Source organism: Ursus arctos, unplaced genomic scaffold, assembly GCF_023065955.2.
Source record: "Ursus arctos isolate Adak ecotype North America unplaced genomic scaffold, UrsArc2.0 scaffold_21, whole genome shotgun sequence".
Lineage (NCBI taxonomy): Eukaryota > Metazoa > Chordata > Mammalia > Carnivora > Ursidae > Ursus > Ursus arctos.
Window position 1 is genome coordinate 39,503,806 of NW_026622886.1, and position 22,953 is coordinate 39,526,758.

General features: G+C 35.7%; 1 protein-coding gene across 6 annotated transcripts in view; it reads right to left on the reverse strand.

The window, feature by feature from the left end:
• Positions 1-22,953, reverse strand: part of YEATS4 (YEATS domain containing 4) — a 59,069-nt gene that overhangs the window by 31,825 nt on the left and 4,291 nt on the right. The window contains exons 3-7 of one of the 6 annotated variants that reach the window (XM_026500058.4): positions 21,702-21,768; positions 21,494-21,588; positions 16,848-16,940; positions 16,671-16,758; positions 9,090-9,747 (exon numbers count right to left, since the gene is read on the reverse strand). In XM_026500058.4, coding sequence (XP_026355843.1) covers positions 9,578-9,747; positions 16,671-16,758; positions 16,848-16,940; positions 21,494-21,588; positions 21,702-21,768 — 513 coding nt within the window. In that variant the 3' untranslated portion in view covers positions 9,090-9,577. The other 5 variants (XM_057316405.1, XM_057316406.1, XM_044384621.3 and 2 more) reach the window with 5 other exon arrangements.

Genomic DNA, 22,953 nt, shown 5'->3' on the forward strand with positions numbered 1-22,953 from the left:
ATACTACATATATGTACTATGTTAGGCATATATGCATACTACATATATATTACTACATATATATGGCATACAGAAGTGTTGTTTATATACACACACTTAAGTATTTGGGTATTGTCAGATATGTATTGGGGATATTAATGATTTTTGATCAGGACAGCTTGGTGCTGGGAGTGATTAAGACTGGGGCTTTGGAGTTAGACTTGAGTCTGCTCAGCTCAAGTGCTTCCTAGAACGTGTCCTTGGGCAAAGCACTTAATTTCCTTGAACCTCAGTTTTCTTATTCGTTAAATGGGGATAATAATATACATTCACTGGGTTATCTTTAGCTAAGTTTGGGGCCATAAAGTATTCAGTAAATGGTAACACTTTTTATATAATGAAGTTCAATTTATCTATTTTTCTTTAGTTGCTTGAACTTTAGGTGTCATACTCATATGGTATGTGTAATTCACATACCATAAAGTATATAAGTCAGTGACTTTTTAGTATATTCACAAGGTTGTGCAACCATCACTGTTATCCAGTGCCAGAACATTTTCATCACCCCAAAAAGAAATCCTGTACCCAGTTATTCCCCACTCCCACCCCCTGGCAAACCCTAATCACTTCTTTTTTAATGTAAGATTTTTTTTTTTTTTTAGATTTTATTTATTTATTTATTTGACAGAGGGAGAGAGAGAGAAGAAGAGAAAGCACAAGCAGGCAGAGCGGCAGGCAGAGGGAGCCGCAAGCTCCCTGCTAAGCAGAGAGCCCGATGCAGGGCTCCATCCCAGGACCCTGGGATCATGATCTGAGTCGAAGGCAGACGCTTAACTGACTGAGCCACCCAGGCACCCCTAAATTTTTTTTACAGTAAGCTCTATGCCAAATGTGGGGCTTGAAATTATGATCCTGAAATGAAGTCACATGCTCTACTGACTGAACCAGCCAGGAGCCCCTAAACCCTAATCACTTTCTGTCTCAATGGATTTGTCTATTCTAGTCATTTCATATATGTGGAATGATACAATATATGACCTTTTGTGTCTGGCATCTTTCATTTAGCATGTTTATAAGGTCTATTCATATTATAACATATTATAGCGCTTCATACACTTTTACTGCCAAGTAATCCATTGTACTGACACACCACATCTGATTTATCCATTCATTAGCTGATGGACATGTGGAATGTTTCTACTTTTGGCTATTATGAATAATGTTGCTACAAATATTCATGTATAAGTTTTTGTGTGGACATGTTTTCAATTCTCTTACGTATATACCTAGAAGTAGAATTGCTGGGTCACATAGTAACTCTACGTTTAACTTTTTTTTTTTTTTTATTTAAGCAATCTTTACCCCCATTGTGGGGCTCAGACTCATGACCCTGAAATCAGAAGCTGCATGTTCCACCTACTTAGGTAGCCAGGCACCCCCGTGTTTAACTTTTTAAGGAACTCCCAAGCTATTCTCATCAGCAGCCGTACTGATTTACATTCTCACCAGCAATGTATGAGAGTTTCGATTTCTCCACATCCTTGTAAATACTTATTGTCTGTCTCTTTTATTATAAATAGTCATCCTAGTGAGGTGGTGTCTCGTGATGGTTCTGATTTGCATTTCCCTAATAACAAATGATGTTGAGCATCTTTTCATGTGCTTATTATCCACTTATAATCCTTATTTGGAGAAATGGAGAAACTCAAATCTTTTGCCCAATTTTTAATTGGTTCTTTTTATTATTGAGTTGAAAGAGTTCTTCATATGTTCTGGATAGTAGCCTCTTTTCAGATGTATGATTTGCAAATATTTTCTCCCATCCTGTGAATTGTCTTTTCACTTTCTTGATAATGATCTTTGAAGCATGAAAGTTTTTAATAATGAAGTTCAATTTATCTATTTTTCTTTAGTTGCTTGAACTTTAGGTGTCATACTCATAAGTATTTTATTCTTTTTGATGGTGTTATAAATAAAATTGTTTTAACTTTATTTTCAGTTCATTGCTAGTGTATAGAAATGTAACTGACTTTTGTATCTTGACCCTATATCCTGCAACCCTACTAGACCCATTTATTAGCTCTAGTAGTTTGCGTGTGTGTGTGTTTCTTAGGATTTTTCTAAGTACAAGATCATGTTATCTGCAAATAGAGTCTGGATGACTTTTATTTTTTTCTTGCCTAGTTGCCTTGGCTAGAATTTCCAGCATGATGTTGAATAGATGTGGTCAAAGCAAACATCCTTGTCGTGTTCCTGATGTTAGGGGAAAAGCATCCATTATGTATAACGGTCACTATGAGGTTTACGTAAGTGCCCTTTATCAGGTTAAGGAAGTTCCCTTATATTCCTAGTTTGATGAGTATTTCTATCATAAGAGGGTGTTGGATTTTGTCAAATGCTTTTTCTGCATCTGTTGAGATGACCATGTAGCTATTGTCCTTTATTCTTTTAATATGGTGTATTAGTTTGCTAGGGCTGTCACAACAAAACGCCGTAGGCTGGGTGGCTTAAACAACCAAAATTTTTCTCACAATTCTAGATGCTGGAAGTCTGATTGGAAAGTGTCCGTAGGGTTGGTTTCTTCTGAGGCCTCGCTCCATGACTTGTAGATAGCTATCTTCTACCTATGTCTTCATACGGTCTTCCTAGTATTTTTATAAGGACTCGGTCATATTGAACTAAGACCTACCCTAATGACTAATTTTAACTTTATTATCCCATTAAAGGCCCTATCTCCAAATACAGTCATATTCTGAAGTACTGGGTTAGGACTTCAACGTATGAATTTTGAGGAGACACAATTCAACCCATAACAGCCTGTAACACAGAGTGTTTTTTACATGTTGAACCAACCTTGTATTCCTGGTATAAAGCCCACTTGATCATGAGATCACTTAATCCTTTCTATATGTTGCTGGATTCAGCTTGTATTTTGTTGAAAATTTTTACAAACAGCTAGCTAGAATTATTATTCTTTATTCCTACCATTCAAAGTGTTTTTACATACGCTGTTTCATTTTCCCTTAAACAGAATTCTATGAAGTGGGCAGTTTATTCATATTCACTAAAACAAACTGAGGCTCAGGAGAGTGAAGCAATTTTCCCCCAATTATAAATTTGCAGTAGTAGATAGTATAGACTGGAATCAAAACTATAGATGGGAAGAACATTAGGGGGATGAAAGAAAGCAGGATTTGGTAAGAACAAAGAGAAACTTTGGCTGGCTGGAAGTGAACAGGGTCAATTTGAATGGCATCAGTGATCTCAATGATGTAAGAACTGAGGTCATCTGCTGATGTGCACACTAAGAGTAAATAGACTTGTGCTTTCAATTCATGCATGTAATTAAACCAAGTAGGGATGACAATTCTCATTAATTTTGAGATGATTTGACCAGATTAGCTGAAAGGAGAATAAACCAAAGTTTTGATAATAGGGATTTGACTGTATCAGTAACAATACATCCCTCCTTCATTCTTGGAAAGTTAGTTTCCAAGGTGACTGCCAATTCATACAATTTTGTCTAAGCCTTGATGGAGCTGCACCTCTCTAGTACCATGATTGCTCAGTCAGAAAATGCTGAATTCAAATTCTACCTCTGGCCCCAACAGGTTGTGTGACTTTGAAAGCCATTTAATTCCTGCAAGACGGTACTCCCTCATCAAATGGGGGAATTGAATTAGATGTTCTCTAAACTCCCTTCCAGCTTTATGACTCTTAGCGAATAAAAGTGGTGATTCAGTTCACCGGAAATTTTCAAATAGCAATGATGAATTCACTAAGGATAGACTAAGGAATTACTGAAGAGCAATGAAGCCTAGTGAAGGATAGAGAACAGTTAAGCCAGGCTGGGTAGCCAGTGAAAGTGGGAAAGTAAACAGCCTGGGGTAGGTGAGGGGGAAGCTACCCGGAGTTAGGAATATCATGGGGTATATTACACAAAGCTACAGAAACCTAGGTGGCCAATTAATTTAAAAAATAGCTAAAAATAATTACAAATAATTAAAAAGCCAGACCAGAGCATACAGGCTGGGACAGAAGACAGATAAAACCCCAAACTTTTAACCACTTATTTTTACATCAGGATCATGATGTTATTTATCCCAGTTCTCACTGGATGATGCACTGAAGAGCAAGGATCTTAACCTGAGTCCCTCCAGTAAAGTTCCTGAAGTTCATCAGCTTCTCAAATCATTCACAAGTCATGTTTCATTTCTCTGAACTGTCACACGATACTTCATAATGATCTGGCTCACAGGAGGCAATGTTCTGATAATCAAGATATCTCTTTTTCCTGTTCATTGAATTTTAAACTATTTTGTTGTTCTTTTCCACTCAAATGAAATGCACTCACTGCAAAAATTCAAACATACACATACATAATGTAAATAGTGACAGTCCCTATAATTCCTCTTCCTACTGTTAAAATTGGTAAAAACTCCTCCAAGTGATTTTTCTCTCCATACTCTAACATATTATTTACAAAAATAAAATCGTGAAGTTTTGCAAATTGCTTTTTTCCCTCTCACTAACAAGTATAATCCAGATATTTTTTCATGTCAGAGCATACAGAGCTTTATTCATTTTATTTTAATTTAAGTAATCTTTACCCCCAACATGGGGCTCAAACTCATGACCCCAAGATCAAGAGTCGCATGCTCTTCCGACTGCACCAGCCAGGCGCCCCTAGATCTGCTTTATTCATTTTGACAACCACAGAGGAATCCATTTTATCATCATAGCATAATTTATGCACATCCTATTGATGCCATTTACCTTGTTCACAATTTTTTGATACTGCAAACAATGCTACAGTGAACATCCCTGTATATGCCTTGCATATATGAATAAATGTTCCTAATCAATATATTCTTCAAAGTCGAATCACATCAATAAAAAATTAAACAAATGTAAATTTTAGAAGTAAAATTACTGACTCAGAGTAGTTTAGTAGGTATTGCCAAACTGTCCTCCCAAAATGTTGAACCAATTTACAATCCCACCAGTGTAGGAGAAAAAGCTGTTTCCCCACTCTCTTGCTAGCACTGGGCAGTCTTGTTCTGTTTTGTTTTTTTAATCGTTCCTATCTCAGGTAGACGTAGAATTGTCAAATAATAAGTGAAAATATAGGACATCTAGTAAAATTTGAATTTCAGATTAAAAAAAATAGAAATTACCCAACTCCATCTGCCAAATGGCCTGTTTTTAGTCTATCCTTTGGTATCATCGATGGTGTCTTCTGTCAAAAGTTATCTGAAACATTTATTTTATCCTAAATGGATGCGAAATATCTACTATTTAAATTTGTTTACTCTTAAGATTTGATGATATCGAGCATATACTTTGGCCATTTCTATATCCTCTTTAGTGAACTACCTCTTTTTGTCATTTGCTCCTTTTGCCAATGGTTTGTCTTAATGATTTGTAAGAATTTTTTTATATTAAGGAATTAGACCCTGTTACATGACCTAGTTTTCCTTTTGACAATTTTTTGTTATTCCCCCCATTTAGAAGTGTTGCACTTTTATGTAGTCCAACATTAAGCTGTGCCAATATGAGTTTCTCAAATCACCTGGATACTTGTATAAGTGCAAATTCCTAGCTAATCAAATTTCTGAGAGTGAAATCTGGAACTCTCTCCTTAAAATCCCTGTAGGGGATTTTCTTCCTTTCTTCTTTCCTATCCTTCTCTTCTTTTTGTATCCTTTTCTTCCTCCCATCCATCCTTCCAGACATTTTGGGGGGTGGGGAAGGAAAGGGAGAGAGAGAATCTCAAGCAGGCTCCATCCCCAGTGCGGAACCCCTCTCAAGGCTTGATCTCAGAACCCTGAGATCACAACCCTGAGATCATGACCTGAAACAAAATCGGACACTTAACTGACTGAGCCATCCAGGCACCCTCTTCCTTCCAGACTTTCATCATATCCAATCAAGAGTGAAGAATTTGCTAGAATTATTAAAATAAAGAACACAGAAGTTAATATGTAAACTATGCAAATGGAAGCTTGCCATCTTCTCAGTGTGTGCTGTTGATTAAAATGACTTATTCTGGGGCTCCTGGGCGGCTCAGTCATTAAGCGTCTGCCTTCGGCCCAGGGCGTGATCCCGGGGTTCTGGGATCCCTGCTCCGCTATGAGCCTGCTTCTTCCTCTCCCACTCCCCCTGCTTGTGTTCCCTCTCTCGCTGGCTGTCTCTGTCAAATAAATAAATAAAATCTTTAAAAAAATAAAATAAAATAAAATAAAATAAAATAACTCATTCTTTATCAGTTCTTGACTTCGGGGAGAAGAAAAGTAGAATTTTAATGGTTTCTTCTATCTGATGTTAAAAAAATTTTATTACAGAAAATTTCAAGCATATACAAAAGTAGAAATAATAATTCCTATTGCTCAGCTTCAAAAATTATCTATATAGGGTCAATCTTGTTTCATCTATATGCCCTATTCCCCCTACAATCTCCCATTCCCCAGATTATTTTAAAGCAAATCCCAAGAGATTCCCAAACTCATTACATTTGAGATCCAGAATTTTATTATTTGAGTTTCCCATTGTACTTTGAAAGTTCTTTCCAACTCCAAAAAATATTAACTCATGTTCTCGCTAGCTAATACCTGCCTGATCTCATTTTCTTTGGTTTCAATCTCAAGAATTTAAAGTCTATTACTATTTAGGAAAAAAAAAGACAACAAAAAACCTGCAGATATTAGGGATAATGCAAGGAACAGGTACCTGAAATGTCTTCTACATGAGATTCCAAATATCTATTCTTTAATATTCCAGCCAATCGAGCTTAACACCAATATTTTCTTAAATGTTACTAATAGCTAGGCAGATTCTTATCTCAATGCTTTGCATTCTTGCCACCTGATGTTCCTATTTGATTGTCTTAAATTACTCCAACTACTCAAAGAAAGGAGATTTGAGAAGTATTTAGGCATGAACAATAATTAAAAATGCTAATGCTTTGAACAGAAAAATTAAGTCTTATAGAGGCAGAAAGGCCTATTAATATCTGAGTCACATTGTTGGTTGACTTAACATCTAGCTATAGTCCCTTTGTCTCCTATATATAAAATTTGGATAGTAACACTATCTACCACACTGTTTAGAAAACTGAAACTTACGCTTTCATCTTCTTTTAAAAAGTGAGCTGCCTCATTAGCTGTGTTTGTTTTTAGTCTTTAGCTCGAATTAATCCTTGGTAAATACTCTCTTTCACTTGGAGAAGAATGAGGAAATAGAAATCAAGAGCTTGTAGAATATTTTTAAAGTTTGTATAATCTAGACAAAATTTGCCACTTAAATGTTTAAAATATTTTGAGATCAAACTTATAGTGTTCATTTAAACCATTTTTAGAATGTACAATTCAGTGTTTTTATATATTCACAAGAGTGTGCAATCACCACCACTAATTCCAGAACATTTTATCACCCCAAATAGAAATCCCCTTCTCCCCATCCCCTGGCAACAACTAATCAACCTTCTGTTTTTACAGATCTGAGCATTCTGGCAATTTCATACAAATGGAATCATATAGTATGTGGCTTTTGTGTCTGACTTCTTTCACTTGGCATATGTTTTTAAGGTTCACTCATGATGCAGCAGAATCAGTACTTATTTCCTTTTGGCTGAATAATATTCCATCGTGTGGACATACATTTCATTTATTCATTCATCAGTTGATGGATATTTGGGTTGTTTCCTTTTTTGGCCATTATGCACAATTCTGCCATGAACATTCACATACACATTTCTACATGAACATGTTTTCATTTCTCTTGGGTACACACCTCAGAGAATTACTGGATCATAAGCATAACCAAGCTTAACTTTTTGAGGAATTGCCAAACTATTTTCCTAAGTGGCTACACTTTTTTACATTCCTATCAGCAATATATGAAGAGTTCCGATTTCTCCACATCCTCACCAACTTTTCTGTCTTGTTTTGTTTACAATTATAGATGCTTGGTTGGTATAAAAGTGGTATCACAGTGGTTCTGATTTGCATTTTTCTAATTATGAATGGTATTAAGCATCTCCTCACGTGCTTGGTGGCTATTTGCATTTCCTTCAAGAAATGTCCATTCAATCCTTTGTCCATTTTTAAATTGGGTGGTCTTGAGTGATAAGAGCTCTCTGCATACTCTGGAGAGATCGTACTTAAAAGTCAAAACAAAAGTGAGAACTGATGGAGCACAAGATTGAGCCATAATGACCTATTTTGGACTCTTGTACTCTTCTACGCCTAAAGTCAGATCTACTTCCATGAACCAACACATTCTTGGGGGCTAATCTGACTAGAATAATGGAGGGATAGTCTCCCATGTCTGGATCCCTTAAGTAGAAAGGGACTTTTTCCCCCATTAGTTTTCCTGGTCAATCCCCAAGCCCACCCTATACTGTGGGCATTGGATAGGAGGTAGGGGAAAGATGAATGATGCCTAGCACAATGAGAAGTGCCATTTCCAATCCCATAGGCCCTGGCAGAAATTTTAAGGCCACAGAGATCTTTGCACAACCTCGTAATGCTTATAAGTGCCACAACTTAAAAAATAAAGCAACAAAGTAAATACTCAAAGTAACCTATCGGGCAGATACAAAGAATCAAATGCTAGAGTAGATAGTTAAATAAGAGGATACAGAATCCTTACATTAGGTATAGGCATGGTTGCCATTAACTAATATTGTTACATGTTTTCCAAAATACTTTCCTACCTATTGTTGTCCCTAGGCTGCCTAGACAGATCAGCCCATGTGGCCTTAAGTACTACTACATGTTCCAATTAGATGAGTCCAAAAGTACAGGGTTCACTATGTGGCTCTGAACAGGAGGCTAAGGAGAAAGTGGAGAAATTAGGGGCCATATGTGAAGCTGATACATAGCTGATGTATCTTTGGAAAATGTATGAGGGATTAAGTATTTTTCTGTGTGAAAATGAATGACACTGTGGTAGTGAGGCAGAACAACACTTAAAATATGATCTTTGCCATGTCTAAGCGACAATGAGTGCCAATAAGAGATGTGTGATCATAATATAATGTAACTAATTGTAAGGAGAGAGATACCGGCACTTCATCATCGAGTAAAACACACATCAAGAGGCAGACACAAGATCTGTAAACTACATTTATTGAGTACTTATTGGGCAGTTGGCACAACAGATACAAAAGAGTGAGGATGGGGACAGGTAAGAACTTAAAAAATTAAATATACATGTTAATTTACCATCTAATTCTACCAGGAAAATACAAAATTTGTACAACTTATACTTTATTATGAAACTGTGATGCCTGTCAAAAGGATAAGCTATACATACAATGCAAATTTTTTTTTAAAATTGTGCTTAACATCATTAGAATTACCCCAAAATGGGTTGATAAAATGCCTAAACAGCATTCATTCTTATTACACACATATATTTCACTTTAAAGATTGCTTGAAAAGTACAAATCCTTTGACCCCATTGCTGGGAAATCTGTGGTCAACACCTACATGTGTCGTTTCTCTAAGAAACACCAGGGCATTTGCGGTCCGTTTCTCACTTAAAAGTCCACCTTATTTCCAGCTAGCTTACTAGCAAGTCCTCTTAGAACTGTTTATATATCTTTGGTCTGATCATCTTCTTCAAGTTTCCTGATTTCATTTTTTAAACAATTTATAGTTTCACGACTTGCCTTTAATCTCTCCTTAAGCTCTGCAATTTCAAAGCTTGTTTTTTTTTTCGCAGCTTCTAATTTTTCTCTGGTTTTCACTTCAAGTTCTGCAACTAAGGAAAACATATTTTTATTGAACTATTTCATTTCTCTCACCTGCCTAAGGTATGTCAGAGACTAATAAATATGGCATTTTCTTAGGTCAGTCTCCAAGATGAAATATGAACAACTTAAGATACATTAAACATAGGGAGGTTGGGAGAAAGTCTAAACTCTCACAAGAGAATCTGAGACGCTTTCTACAACTAAGAATGAAATTCTGGCCACCCACATTTTATTTCACAGTTAAGATGTTTACACGTAATGTCCTTGTTTTTCTCTCCACACACATATTAATCTGGAAATAAGGTGGCATACAATCCAAGAGACACCCAGCTAAAACGAAGAGCTAACTAAATACAGTGTTCTTAAGCATATGTATGTACAGGTAAAACTTACATAAACAAATTCACACTGGTAAAACAAACCCCTATCTTTTTAAAAAAGATAGCACTGACCACCTAGGTCTAAATTCCAGCTGTACCATTTACTAGCTGTGCCACCCTAAGTTATTTATTATTTCTGTGTTCATTTCTCATTATAATGATGTATGAGACTGTAACACCTCATATTACTTGAAAAATTTTTTTAATTTTTTTAACTTCTAGTTTCAATTGTCTCCTTTAATATATTTTGCAACCTAGTTCTTTCCCCCAAACTAGTCTTAATGGTTTTAGAGAAGTTCTGGCAGATAACGTGCTATTAGTTGAGCTTTTCTATTTTCTTGGTGTTTGTGGAATGACACCTACTGGTATTAATGACCAGCTAGTAAAGAGGACCTAACATCTTAGTAAGCAGATCTGTAAACTTTTATTTTTAGTTCATATGTAAATCTTCATTCAAAAATTTTAAATGAATTAATGTACATGAAGTATCTAGAATACTGTCAAATACAAAAAGCCATCCTAATTACCATTATGACAGAGGAACATTAAATGATATTTAAAACATTTTAGCTGGTTATATAACAAATTACTAAAGAAAATATCATTACTGCAAAATAGAACACACCTATTTAAATACCCCACTTGGATAATGTTTTACATTTATATTATAACATTACATATGTTTTACAAAAGAAAAATGCCTACTTTCGTCCACCATTTCCATCTTGTGGTCATTTCAGGTAACTGCTGCTGATGACTATTAAAGCACAGCTGTACTTTTGATAAGGTAATCACATTTGGAAGCAGCATGGTTTGGTGGTGGGGGTAAAACGCTTCGAAATCAGAAAGACTTCAGTCCAAATACAATCTTGGCCCCTTATTAGCTAAATGCTGATATCTCCTAAGTCTCCCTCAATGTGGTTTCTATTTGGTACAGTTAAAACTGTATTTCTTAGAGAATATCTGAGGATTAAGTAATCAATGTAAAGCATCTAGCACATGAAAACATGCAATAATATTTATTTTGTTTATGGCTGGTGGCTTTCTTTTTATGATACATTTTATAATACAGGTAAAATTTTATATTGCCAAAACAATCCTTAATTTTCTTTGTAATTTCTTTCACCACTTTTAATGAAAATTGTTTTTGAGGGGCGCCTGGGTGGCAGAGCGGTTAGGCGGCTGCCTTCAGCTCCGGGCGTGATCCTGGCGTTATGGGATCGAGCCCCACATCAGGCTCCTCTGCTGTGAGCCTGCTTCTTCCTCTCCCACTCCCCCTGCTTGTGTTCCCTCTCTCTCTGGCTGTCTCTATCTCTGTCAAATAAATAAATAAAATCTTAAAAAAAAAAAAAAAAAGAAAGAAAAAAGAAAATTGTTTTTGAAAACAGGAGTACCTACATATGATACAAAACTAAAAGGCTGAAAAATGTAGATAATGAAAAAATGTCTCCTTCCACCTCTGGTCCTCAACCAACCAGTGTTTCTTCCTGGAGATAATCAGCTTTAGGTTTCTTTGGCATCTTTCCAGAAATATTTTGTTCACAGACGAGCACACATCTAAGTGTGATTTCTTCACACCCCCAAAACAAGTGGTATCATACTATCTACATATGGTCTACATCTTGCTGCTTCACTTAATATTACGTCTGAAAGTCCATTCTGTATCCTATAGCTGTCTCATTCTTTTAATGGCTGCAGATGACTTCACCCAATAGACATACATAACTCATTAATCTGTCCCCTTTGATAATACATTGAGTATTTCCATTTTTTCTTTTATAAACAACGTTATAATGTGTATGGTGTGAGAAATTATTTCAGTATATTTATGGGATAATCAGTACACTTGCAGGATAAATTCCTGTAAGTACAATTGTTGGGATATATGTACTTGTAACTTTGAAGGAATGCTGGGTAACTCTTAAAGGTTCTATTACTTTACAATCCTACTAGCGTTGTATGTGTTTGCCCACTGTATCAACTTCTTGATCTCAGTTACCCCAACGGTTAAAAATGGTATTCCAGGATAAATTTAATTTGTCTTTCTCTTTTTACTACCGAGGCTGACCAATCTTTTTATGTTTAGGAGAGACATTTCTCCCTTCCTTTTTATGGATTGTCTGTCTTTCCTTTGCCAACTTTTTAAAAAAGATTTTATTTACTTATTTGAGATAATGAGCAAAAGAGTGAGCGAGTGAGAGAGAGAGAGCACACGAGCAGGGGCAGAGGGAGAGGGAGAAGCTGACCAATCACTGAGCAGAGAGCCAGATGTGGGGCTTGATCCCAGGACCCCTGAGATCATGACCTGAGCCGAAGGCAGATGCTTAACCGATTGAGCCACCCAGGTGCCCACCTTTGCTATTTTTCTATCACATTATTGGCCTTTTAAAAAAATTGAAGTATAAGTGACATATTAGTTTCAGGCGTACAACATAACAATTCTACATTTGTATATACTGCAAAATGATCATCACATAAGTCTAATATCTGTCACTATAGTTACAAATTTTTTTTCTCCTGTGATGAGGACTGTTAAATCTCTTAGCGACTTTCAAATATGCAATACAGTATCGCTAACTATAGTCTCCATGCTGTACATTACACTCCCATGACTTATTTATAACTGGAAGTTTGTGCCTTTGGACCCTTTCAGCCATTTCCCCAACCTCCCACCCCACCTCTGACAACCACCAATCTGTTCTCTGTATCTATGAGCTTTTTTTTTTTTTTAAGATTTATTGATTTTAGAGAGAGTATGTACATGTGAGCAAGAGCAGTAGAGGGAGAGGGAGAGAAGCAGACTCCCTGCTGAGTGCAGCACCCGATGTGGTGCTCAGTCTCATAAGATCATGACCTGAGCCAAAACCCAGTCAGACGCTTAACCGACTGAGCCACCCAGGCATCCCAGTTTTTTGTTTTTTTTTTTAAAGATTCCATATTTAGTAAGATCCATTTGGCATTTGTCTTTCTCTGACTTACTTCACTTAGCATAATGCCCTCAAGGTCCATCCATGTTGTCACAAATGGCAAGATTTCCTTTTCTTTAACGGCTGAATAATATTCCATTGTGTATTTATACCACATTTTCTTTATTCATTCATCAACAGACACTTAGGTTGTTTTTGTATCTTGGCTATTGTAAATAATGCTGTAATGAACACAGAGGTATATATATCTTTTCAATATTCAAGTTAGTGTTTCTGTTTTCTTCAGATAAATACCCAGAAGTGGAACTGCTGGATCATATATGGTAGATCTATTTTTAATTTTTTGAGAAACCTCCATGCTGTTTTCCAAAGCAGTTGCACCAATTTACATCACTGCATCAGGGTTCCCTTTCTCCACATCCTTGCCAACACTTGTCATTTCTTGTCCTTTAGAAAATAGCCATTCTAACAGGTGTGAGGTCATATCTCATTGTAATTTTAAGTTGCATTTCCCTGAAGATTAGTGATACTGAGCACCTTTTCATGTGTGTGTTGGCCATCTGTACGTCTTCTTTGGAAAAATATGTATTCAGATCTTGCTCATTTTAAAACTGGATTGTTTGCTTTTTTTGCTGAGCTGTAGGAGTTCTTTATATGTTTTGAATATTATCCCTTTATCGGATATATAATTTGTAAATGTCTTCTCCCATTCAGTATGTTGCCTTTTCATTTTGGTTTTGCTTTCCTTTGCTGTGCAGAAGCTTTTTAGTTATTGGCCTTTCTTACTGATGTGCAGGAACCTTTCATATATTAAAGAAACTAGTCATTTGTGATAGGAGTACAATAGTTTTTCATGGCTTGTCTGTCTTTAGACTTTGTCTAGAATGCTTTGTTTTACTAAGCAACAATTTTTATTCCCTTGCTTGCTCTCTCTCCACACCAATTAAAAAATAGATACTGAATGAAAGGCATTTTGTGAGATGTTGGGGTAAGGTAGATGATAAGACAAAAAGAAAAATGCAGTACAGTGTCAAAGGGACCAATGAGAGCAGACTGGATTCATTCCAGCGTGAAAGGGTGTGTGTATCAAGGGACGCTTCTTAACAGCAGTAAAATCTGAGTGGAGTTTTATAGAATGAGAAGGAATTAGATGGATGAAGCAGACATCACAGGCCCTGGAAATAGCACATATAAATTTGGGAAACAACAAGGAGTCATGTACAATGGTTAACAGGTAGTTTTAAAACTAGTCAGGAAGACCTGATCCAACTTATTTGTCAAAAGGACAGCATTCACTGTAGGTATAGATTCTTGTTGTTTGGTTTAGTCATTACACTTCATTTTCTGACCAATCATAAGACTGCAAAGGGCATGATATATTTGGAAGAAGACCTAATCAGCAATGAGATCATAAGGAAAAACATTTTAAAACTTTTTAGCTTGTTTCAGTTTTCTCCTTCCTATTTATTAAATGCTTATAAAAGAAAAATTTGTTTTAAATTTCTCAATTAAGCCTCAATTTAGAGTAAATCAACCCAAAGAGAAATTATTATTTTTGCATAGCCAATATAACTTACTGGTTAGAAGCACAGAATGTAAGGCTTTTACACAGAGATAAAACAGCTTATTGATAGAACAGACAGAACAGCTTGGTTTCAGGTTAAATCCTGGCTCTGCTGGGTGATTTGAGACAAGTCATCAAGTCTCTCTATACACTAGGGCCTTGATCCACAGAATGGGGCTAATAGTAGTATCTTCCTCCCAGGGTTGTCACATCCATAATTCAGTAAATTCAGAAATGTAAAGCACTTATCTAGTACACAATAAGCTCTCATTAAGTGCATACTATTGTTTTAATTTTTCCTTGTAGAAGCAATTATTAACAGCTAGATCACTGTGCTTGAGCAAATCTCCAAGAATTTATTATGAGTATAGTTTCATGAACTTTTAATATGCTTCATAAACGTATTCTCTGACTGGATATTTAAAATTTAAAACTCCAACCATCTCCTCCCACCAAAGGTGTTCCCTTCCCTGCTGTTTTTCTCCATATCACCTAATTACTAACTTACACTTAACTGTTCTCCTTATTTAATACCTGCCTTTCTCTCAATAGAGTGTAAGCTTCAGAAAGAGAGATTTTTGTCTGGTCTGGACACAGCTCTACCTTCAGAACCTAGAACAATGCCTGTTATATAACCGGCACTCAATATACACTGTAAGCAAACGAATGGAAGATCCAAGAACCACTGAGTGAATGGTGACATAAATGTTAACACAAGGATGGCAAACAGGTATCATCTTGAGTGCCAACTGCAAATGATTGGCAGTAGCTGCATGGAGTGTGATGTGTAAGGGATTCTGACGCCATGTCAGCTTAGAGGGAAAATATAACATGACCAATTATCATTGTGTCATTCTAGTATTCACCACCCCAGCATTGATCTGAAACTATGTAAAATGACATAGGTTAACCAAAAAGAGATAAGCTAGTTCACGGTACAGTAGTCCCCCCTTATCCATGGGGAATACATTCCAAGACCCCCAGTAGATGCCTGAAACCACGATAATACTGAACTCTATATACACTATGCTTTTTCCTATACATATAGACCCATGATAACATTTAATTTATAAATTAGGCACAGTAAGAAATTAACAATAACTAATAAAATAATTATAATATACTGTTATAAAAATTATGTAAATGTGGTCTCTCAAAATATCTGATTGTACTGTACTCACCCTTCTTGTGATGAAATGAGATGATAAAATGCCTAAGTGGTGAAATGAAGTGGTGAATGATGCAAGCCCTGTGACACAGCATTAGGCTACCACTAACCTTCTGACAATGTGTCAGAAAGAGGATCACCTGCTTCTGGACCACCACTGACCCTAAGTAACTGAAACCTCGAAACGTGCAATCATGGATAAGAGGGGACTGCTATACACAAAAGTATACAGCTGACCATTGAACAACATGGGTTTGAACTGCGTGGGTCCACTTATACTTGGATTTTTTTTTCCAGTAAATACTACGGTACTGTAAATGTATTTTCTCTTCCTTATGACTAACACTTTTTCTCTAGCTTACTTTATTATACAGACTAAAATATATATCATATACAATATATGTGTTAATTGACTGTTTTATCAATAAGGCTTCCAGTCAACAGTAGGCTATTAGTTATTAAGTGTTTGGTAATTGAAGAGTTATACAGATTTTTGACTGTCGGCGGTAGGGCAGAGGAGGGTGGTCTGCACCTTTAACCCCTGCGTTGTTCAAGGGTTAACTGTAATTATGTTCTGTGAGGTTTTTCACAGATTTTATTAGCAAAGACTAGTAAACAGGTTGACTGACAGGTTAAGCAAGATTAATGAAAAGCTATGCTTAAATGTAATTAGGGAATAAAAGACAGTATTTCAGAGAATGTGAGAGGCTACTTTGTGAACAATTTAAAAATCCTTCTTTGAGGTTCTATAGTAATACATATATTTTGTAACTCCTAAAAAATTTACCTTTATATATCCTTAGAAAAAAATTTAATAGTCACTAATCATAATGCTTTCACCATTACAGAATACATTATTTTTCAGGATTAATTATGAACTCATGGCACTTACATTCTGTTTCATGTTTATAGGCTCCTAATGTTAGCTGGCGAGATGTTGTTAATAATTGTTGCATCATTGCTGTTGGGTCTTGAAATATCTAATGGGACAGAATGAAAAAAAGCCCAATAACTTCAAAGTTCTACAACTTAAAATGCTTTTAAAATTCTCATTATAAAATCTTCTTACCATTTCATCATAGAACTCTGAAACCACTGTCTTTTTCCCCAGCATTGCATTGGTGTCTGACTGAAACAGCTTTAATAAATGATAGAGGGTTACCTGTGAAATAAAAATAGATGTCACATCTGTGCAATGGTTTTCATCATCGTGAGACATCATGATTTCTGTAACTGAATTAGAAAGCAGAATTAGTTAACATGCCAAATTCAGGATCTTATTTCAACTACAAGTTACTGTGTGGCAAACCACTCAAATTCTGTACTTTTATTTTTCTATTAGGTATTATTATCCATCCACATCTACTAAACATGAATGTTTTAAAAAGAGGAGGTATAGATGTTAGAAAACATCTCTACAGAGTAACTATGTAGAAAAATAACATAAAATAACAGCTATAGAAATTAAACTGGAAAATCACTAAGATACGAACTTTTTTACTTACACAAGTAAACTTAGATTAATTTTGACAGTTATTCTGCGAAGATTAAAGTTAACAAATTTACAGGGGGAGGAAAGATTTGACACTTTCAAAATAAATAACCAAAACTAAAATGCTCAGTGAAGGCAAGATATTTTCTTTGGTGATCTATAATATTATTACACAAATAACATAATGAATAAACAAAAGTTAATGATAATTCACTTTGGTAGAAGCAATATGTCCTCAAAATACATAAAAACAGGTATAATAAGACATCAAAGGAAAAGCTTTGGAGCACAATATGTGATTACTCGAGCAAAATAAAACCTAGCTAATAAAACAGCAGAGCTGATGTTGGTTGTAGAAACCAATTCAGAGCCCTCAAAGAATTTTCCAAAAGGTTGGTTAAAATAATTTTAAGGAGGGACGCCTGGGTGGCTCAGTTGGTTAAGCGTCTGCCTTTGGTTCAGGTCATGATCCCAGGGTCCTGGGACCAAGTCCTGTATTGGGCTCCTTGCTCAGCAGGAAACCTGCTTTTCCCTCTGCCTGCCACTCCCCCTACTTGTACTCTTTCTCCCTCTCTCTCTCTCTCTCTCTCTCGCATGCGCTCTCTCTCTAGCAAATAAATAAAATCTTTAAAAAAAAATTCTAAGGAGCATGCATTATATGCCATATTTAAAGCAGATAATTTGACAAATTTCTCAAGTAGACAGAAAGGAGGTGAGACTACACAAGTGGATAAACCATACAGAGAAATTCACAACATGAAAACTTAAGGCAGAAAACAGCATCAGAGGTTGGAGCTAGTGGAGACAGGGAGGCTCCAAGCCCAAAGCTGGCAAGCGCGGAAATCAAGAATGCTGTGTGGTGGCTGGGCCTTTTAACCTTCCTTCTCCCATCACTCAGAGATGAGAGAGCATATCCCCCTGCGAAATTTAGATGTTTTTACCCAAAAAATCAAGTATGCGGTAAAAACAAAGATATTTTCAGTAGCAATGGCTCTGAAGGTTTATTTCTCAGGCATTCTTTCTGAAAAAATTCCTCCAGAGAAATGAAAAAAGAAGCCGGAAACAATGAAGAAAACGGATCATCTGTTATCACATGAGGTGGTGACAGGTGCTATTGAAAACTGAAAAATCCAAATTTAGAGATTTAAATATATGAGATGCATGGGAGTAATTTCTAGAAAACAGAAAACAATCATTATAGTTTTCCTAGGGAAGGGGCCAGAGGTGGGAGAAAGATTATGTTATGGGTTGAATGGTGTCCCCCAAAAACATATGTCAAAGTCCTAACCCTCAGTACTAGTAAATGTGACCTTATGTGGAAATAGGGTCTTTGCAGATGTAATAAAGACAGGAGTTACTAGGGAAGGCCCTAACCCAATATGACTGGTGTCCTCATAAGAGACACAGACACAAGGAGGGAGAGGAGCCAGGTGACAATGGAGGCAAAGATTTTAGTTATGCCACTAAAGCCAAGAAACACCTGGGGTTACCAGGAACTAGAAAATGCAAGAAAGGATCCTTCCCTAGAGGTTTTGGAGACAGCACGGCCAATACCCTGCCTCCGGAACCATGAGAATAAATATCTGTTGTTTTTAGCTACGCAGTTTGTGGTGCTTTGTTATGGTAGCCCGAAGAAACTGACAGAGGAGACTTTTTTAATTTTTAATATCTTTTTTAAACCACGTGCATATAGTACTTTTGTAATTTAAGAACAATTTAAAACTGCGTCATAAAACTGTCCTTCCTTGAATTTATTATTCATTTAGAGGCATTCATGTAGATATAGACAATGAAAAATGTCAAGACAGATGTCTCTAATTTTGAGGGGTGTTTAAAGATTCTTAGAGCAATGAAAATGCCTAAACTAGCCACGAAGATATTCCTAGTAATAAAAGCCCAATTTTAGCATTTTACTTTTAGGAACAATCATTCCTTTTATAATGGTTTGATCGATAATCTATAATGGTTTGATCTATATATTTTTAATCTATAACCAGGTAACAGGAATAAAACACACATTACCGGTATCTTTCTTTTGTATCTTAAATAAAACTTCATGACTTAAAGTGCCAATAATTAAAAATGGATAATGGTTTCATTATACTAAAAGAATACAACAACAGTTTTTGGGTAATAAAATTCAGACCTTTGTAGATCTATATGGAACCTATTCAATAAATTAATCACTGCAGAAGTACAATAACCATTCTTTTCAAGAGTGGACTTTGAGAGTTGTCTCATAACAATGTTATATGATATAATGATTTCTTTCAGAGATGTATTTTCCAATTGGGAGCGGTGTATAGGACAGATGAAAAAGAGATAGTAAGGCAACATATTCTCAAAGTAAAAATGAATTCAAAGTAATCTTACAAAGTTAAAAAGAGTTTCTGCCCTAGTAGCATTACTGATTTCTCTTCCTTCTCTCTCAACATCTGCTGTATTTCTGTGTTCTATTCTCCCTAACAGACTATTTTCATTGAAGACAGGAGCAGTAGCTCATCTTTGTATCCCACCCCTTGAACAATATCTTGGGAAATAACGGATATTTAATAATTTCTTGCCAGATAGAACATAATGTCTGTTGAGAGTGTTCTAGAAGGACAAAAGAATGATAGGACATCTGAAAACCTTATCACATGGAAAACACTGAAATGAGCTATAGATGTTTTTCAGGAGAAAAGAAAATGAACGAATGAATAGTCATCAGTAAAAAGTTCAAGGAAGCTTAACATGAACTAGAGCTTTCTTACCACTAGAACTACCCCAGATCTTAAGAGGATGTTTCACTTAATGACAGAAGTCAATAGTCTCTCTACTGGATACAGCAAGCCCAAACAAGACTGTTATTTGAAAGACTGCCTAAAGGAATTCCTACATAGACGAGTATGGCCTACACCTATGGGTCCTAAATCTTACTGCACACCAAAATCACCTGGGTGATTTTGAAGGGTGCTGGCCCCTCTCCAAACCTACTAAATCAGACTCTCCAGGGGATGGGGCCTTGGAGTTTGAATTTTTAAAAAATAACTCAGTTATCTCTGGTGCAGTCCACTAGGAACTAATTTTCTTTTTTTCTTTTTTTTTTTTTTTTTAATAGATTTTAGTTATTTATTTGACAGAGACAGACAGCCAGCGAGAGAGGGAACACAAGCAGGGGGAATGGGAGAGGAAGAAGCAGGCTCCCAGCGGAGGAGCCTGATGTGGGACTCGATCCCGGAACGCCGGGATCACGCCCTGAGCCAAAGGCAGACGCTTAACGACTGCGCCACCCAGGAGCCCCAGGAACTAATTTTCTGAACTACAGACCCAGGTCATAGCTCCTTTAGAAGCACATACAATTTTAAAAATGTAATCTGATTATTAAAGTGTAAATGTTTGGTGCTAAAGGAATGCACTGAATCTATCAAGATGAAAATTAATGGTGATGACCTGATACTGGAGTCAAACACCAACGACACACATGTGGAATGAGAGAGCCATAACTGAGTCGTGACCCTATGGATTTACAAACAAAACAAGCTGAGTAGTTTTAGTCAAAAGAAAGGGTCACGGAAAGAATGTGAGGCCTGAATGCAAATAACCTGGGTTCAAAAACTAGCTCTGCCACAGTTAACTGTGTTTTTGACCATAGGACTTGATCTCTGAACCTTAGTATCCTCACCTCTAAAATGACAATATCATATACCTCACAAAACTGCTGAGGGATCAAAGTGAAAGTTTTTACATTATCAAGCAACAATCTGATAAGAAGAGAACAAAAGATGAAAAAATCAGTGGTTATAAATAAAAATTCATGAATAAAATAAAGCTGCTAGTACTGGCAGCAATTTGAAAAAGCAAAAAGACCGTTGCTAGGGCTGTTAACTATAAAAAGCAGATACTCTCATTCTAGACAGCAGATGGACTCACCCCGTTTATTACTAATAACCAAATAATATTAACGAATTTTAAACTTCTTTGCTGTAGTAATCACATGATTCCATGGTTTCTTTCTGAGAAATATTCACATTATATCCCTTCTTTCTATACTTGAAAAATAAGTTTTGAAAGGCACTTCCCATAAAAATGAAAAACCTTAATTCATGGCAAGATACACCATGCCATAAGCTTACATAAAATGTATCTGAATAAAAACGTCAACATATAACAAACTATTACGTATGTTACGTTTTCACAATACAAAAATCTATTCAATGTTTGCAAAGATTATCATTACTCACAGGTCTCTCATTAGGATCAATGAAAAATATTTTGATGATTATTTCAAATTCACCCCATCCTGTTTCAGTAATTTCATATGGAGGCTTAGTAACAACTGAAGAGAAAAAAATAAAACAATTATAAATTATAAATTACTGATACAGTCTCCTACACCTTTTAAATTTGTTAAATAAATTTTATATTATGAATCAAAAAATTGTACTGTACCTCTTAAAGGATTGCCATAGCTTTCATGTAATTTAAATTGGATTTTCTTCACATATGCGGACATATCCTAAAATACAGGGGAATTAATAAGTTCTGCCACCTACATATAAAAACTACGAGGAAAATACACTGAGCATTGTACCTAATTTTATAAAATATACTTTGCCTCAAATTTTATGGAATCTAATTTTTTCTTTTCTTTTAATTCCAGTATAGGTAACATACAGTATTAGATTAGTTTCAGGTGTACAATATAGTTATTCAACAATTCCACACATCACCCGGTGCTTATCCTGACAAGTATAACTCCTTAATCCCTACTGGAATCTATAATTTTCTAAAAAACGTGAATTATACCTAGGTTTGGTTTAAAACAAAGGAGGCCTGAACTGAATTCTTTCATAACTCATAACATACAGGAATATACATGTTCCTAATTCACTTGTTTTGCAAATCCTATTTTTACATATCTCCACAGACCATGCTCTAAATCGATTTTGATTTTCTATAAAAATAATAGTACATTTCCAATATATTTTATAGAAATAAGCATATAAACTAAAGCACATCTAAGAACTACACAACTTTAAAGAACAAAATTATATTATATAAAGCTAAGGTCAACTAAAATAAGCAACTTAAAACCATCAGATATAAAACAACTCCTTTTCCTAATCTTACTTTGAACCACAGGAGCATATTCATGAGTTCTGGCACATAAAAGGGATTCTCCTAGGGAAAGTGGCTTTTTCAAAAAAAATTCATTGTAGAAAAATAGGAAAATGCAAAACCGAATCAGTCACACTCTACAATAGTGTTCTTAATCTTTTTATTTGCTTTCAGGTAATTTTTCTATGTGATTATCGACATTTTTTTAAATTGGGGTCATAATGATGTACGAGCATCTGCATTCATCACTTAACATTGTATTGTCAACATTTTCTGAGGCAGCTTTTCATAAGCATATTTAAGACTCTTTGGGAATACTTTCATTCATTTTTTTCCTACAAATGACCAATACCGGGTACCAGATGCTACAATGGTAAATAATAGACTCTTGTCTTCATGGTAGGGAGTAGACAAGAAAATCAGCATTTCAATGTAATCTGTGTTAGGAGGGCAGTAGGTACAAATTCGTAGGAATGGCACCTAATTTAATCTTTGGAAATTGAGAGAGTAGTTCAAAGAAAATACACTTAAACTAAGACCTAAGGGAACAATAAAAATGGAGTAGGTAGGAAGGAAGGAATGA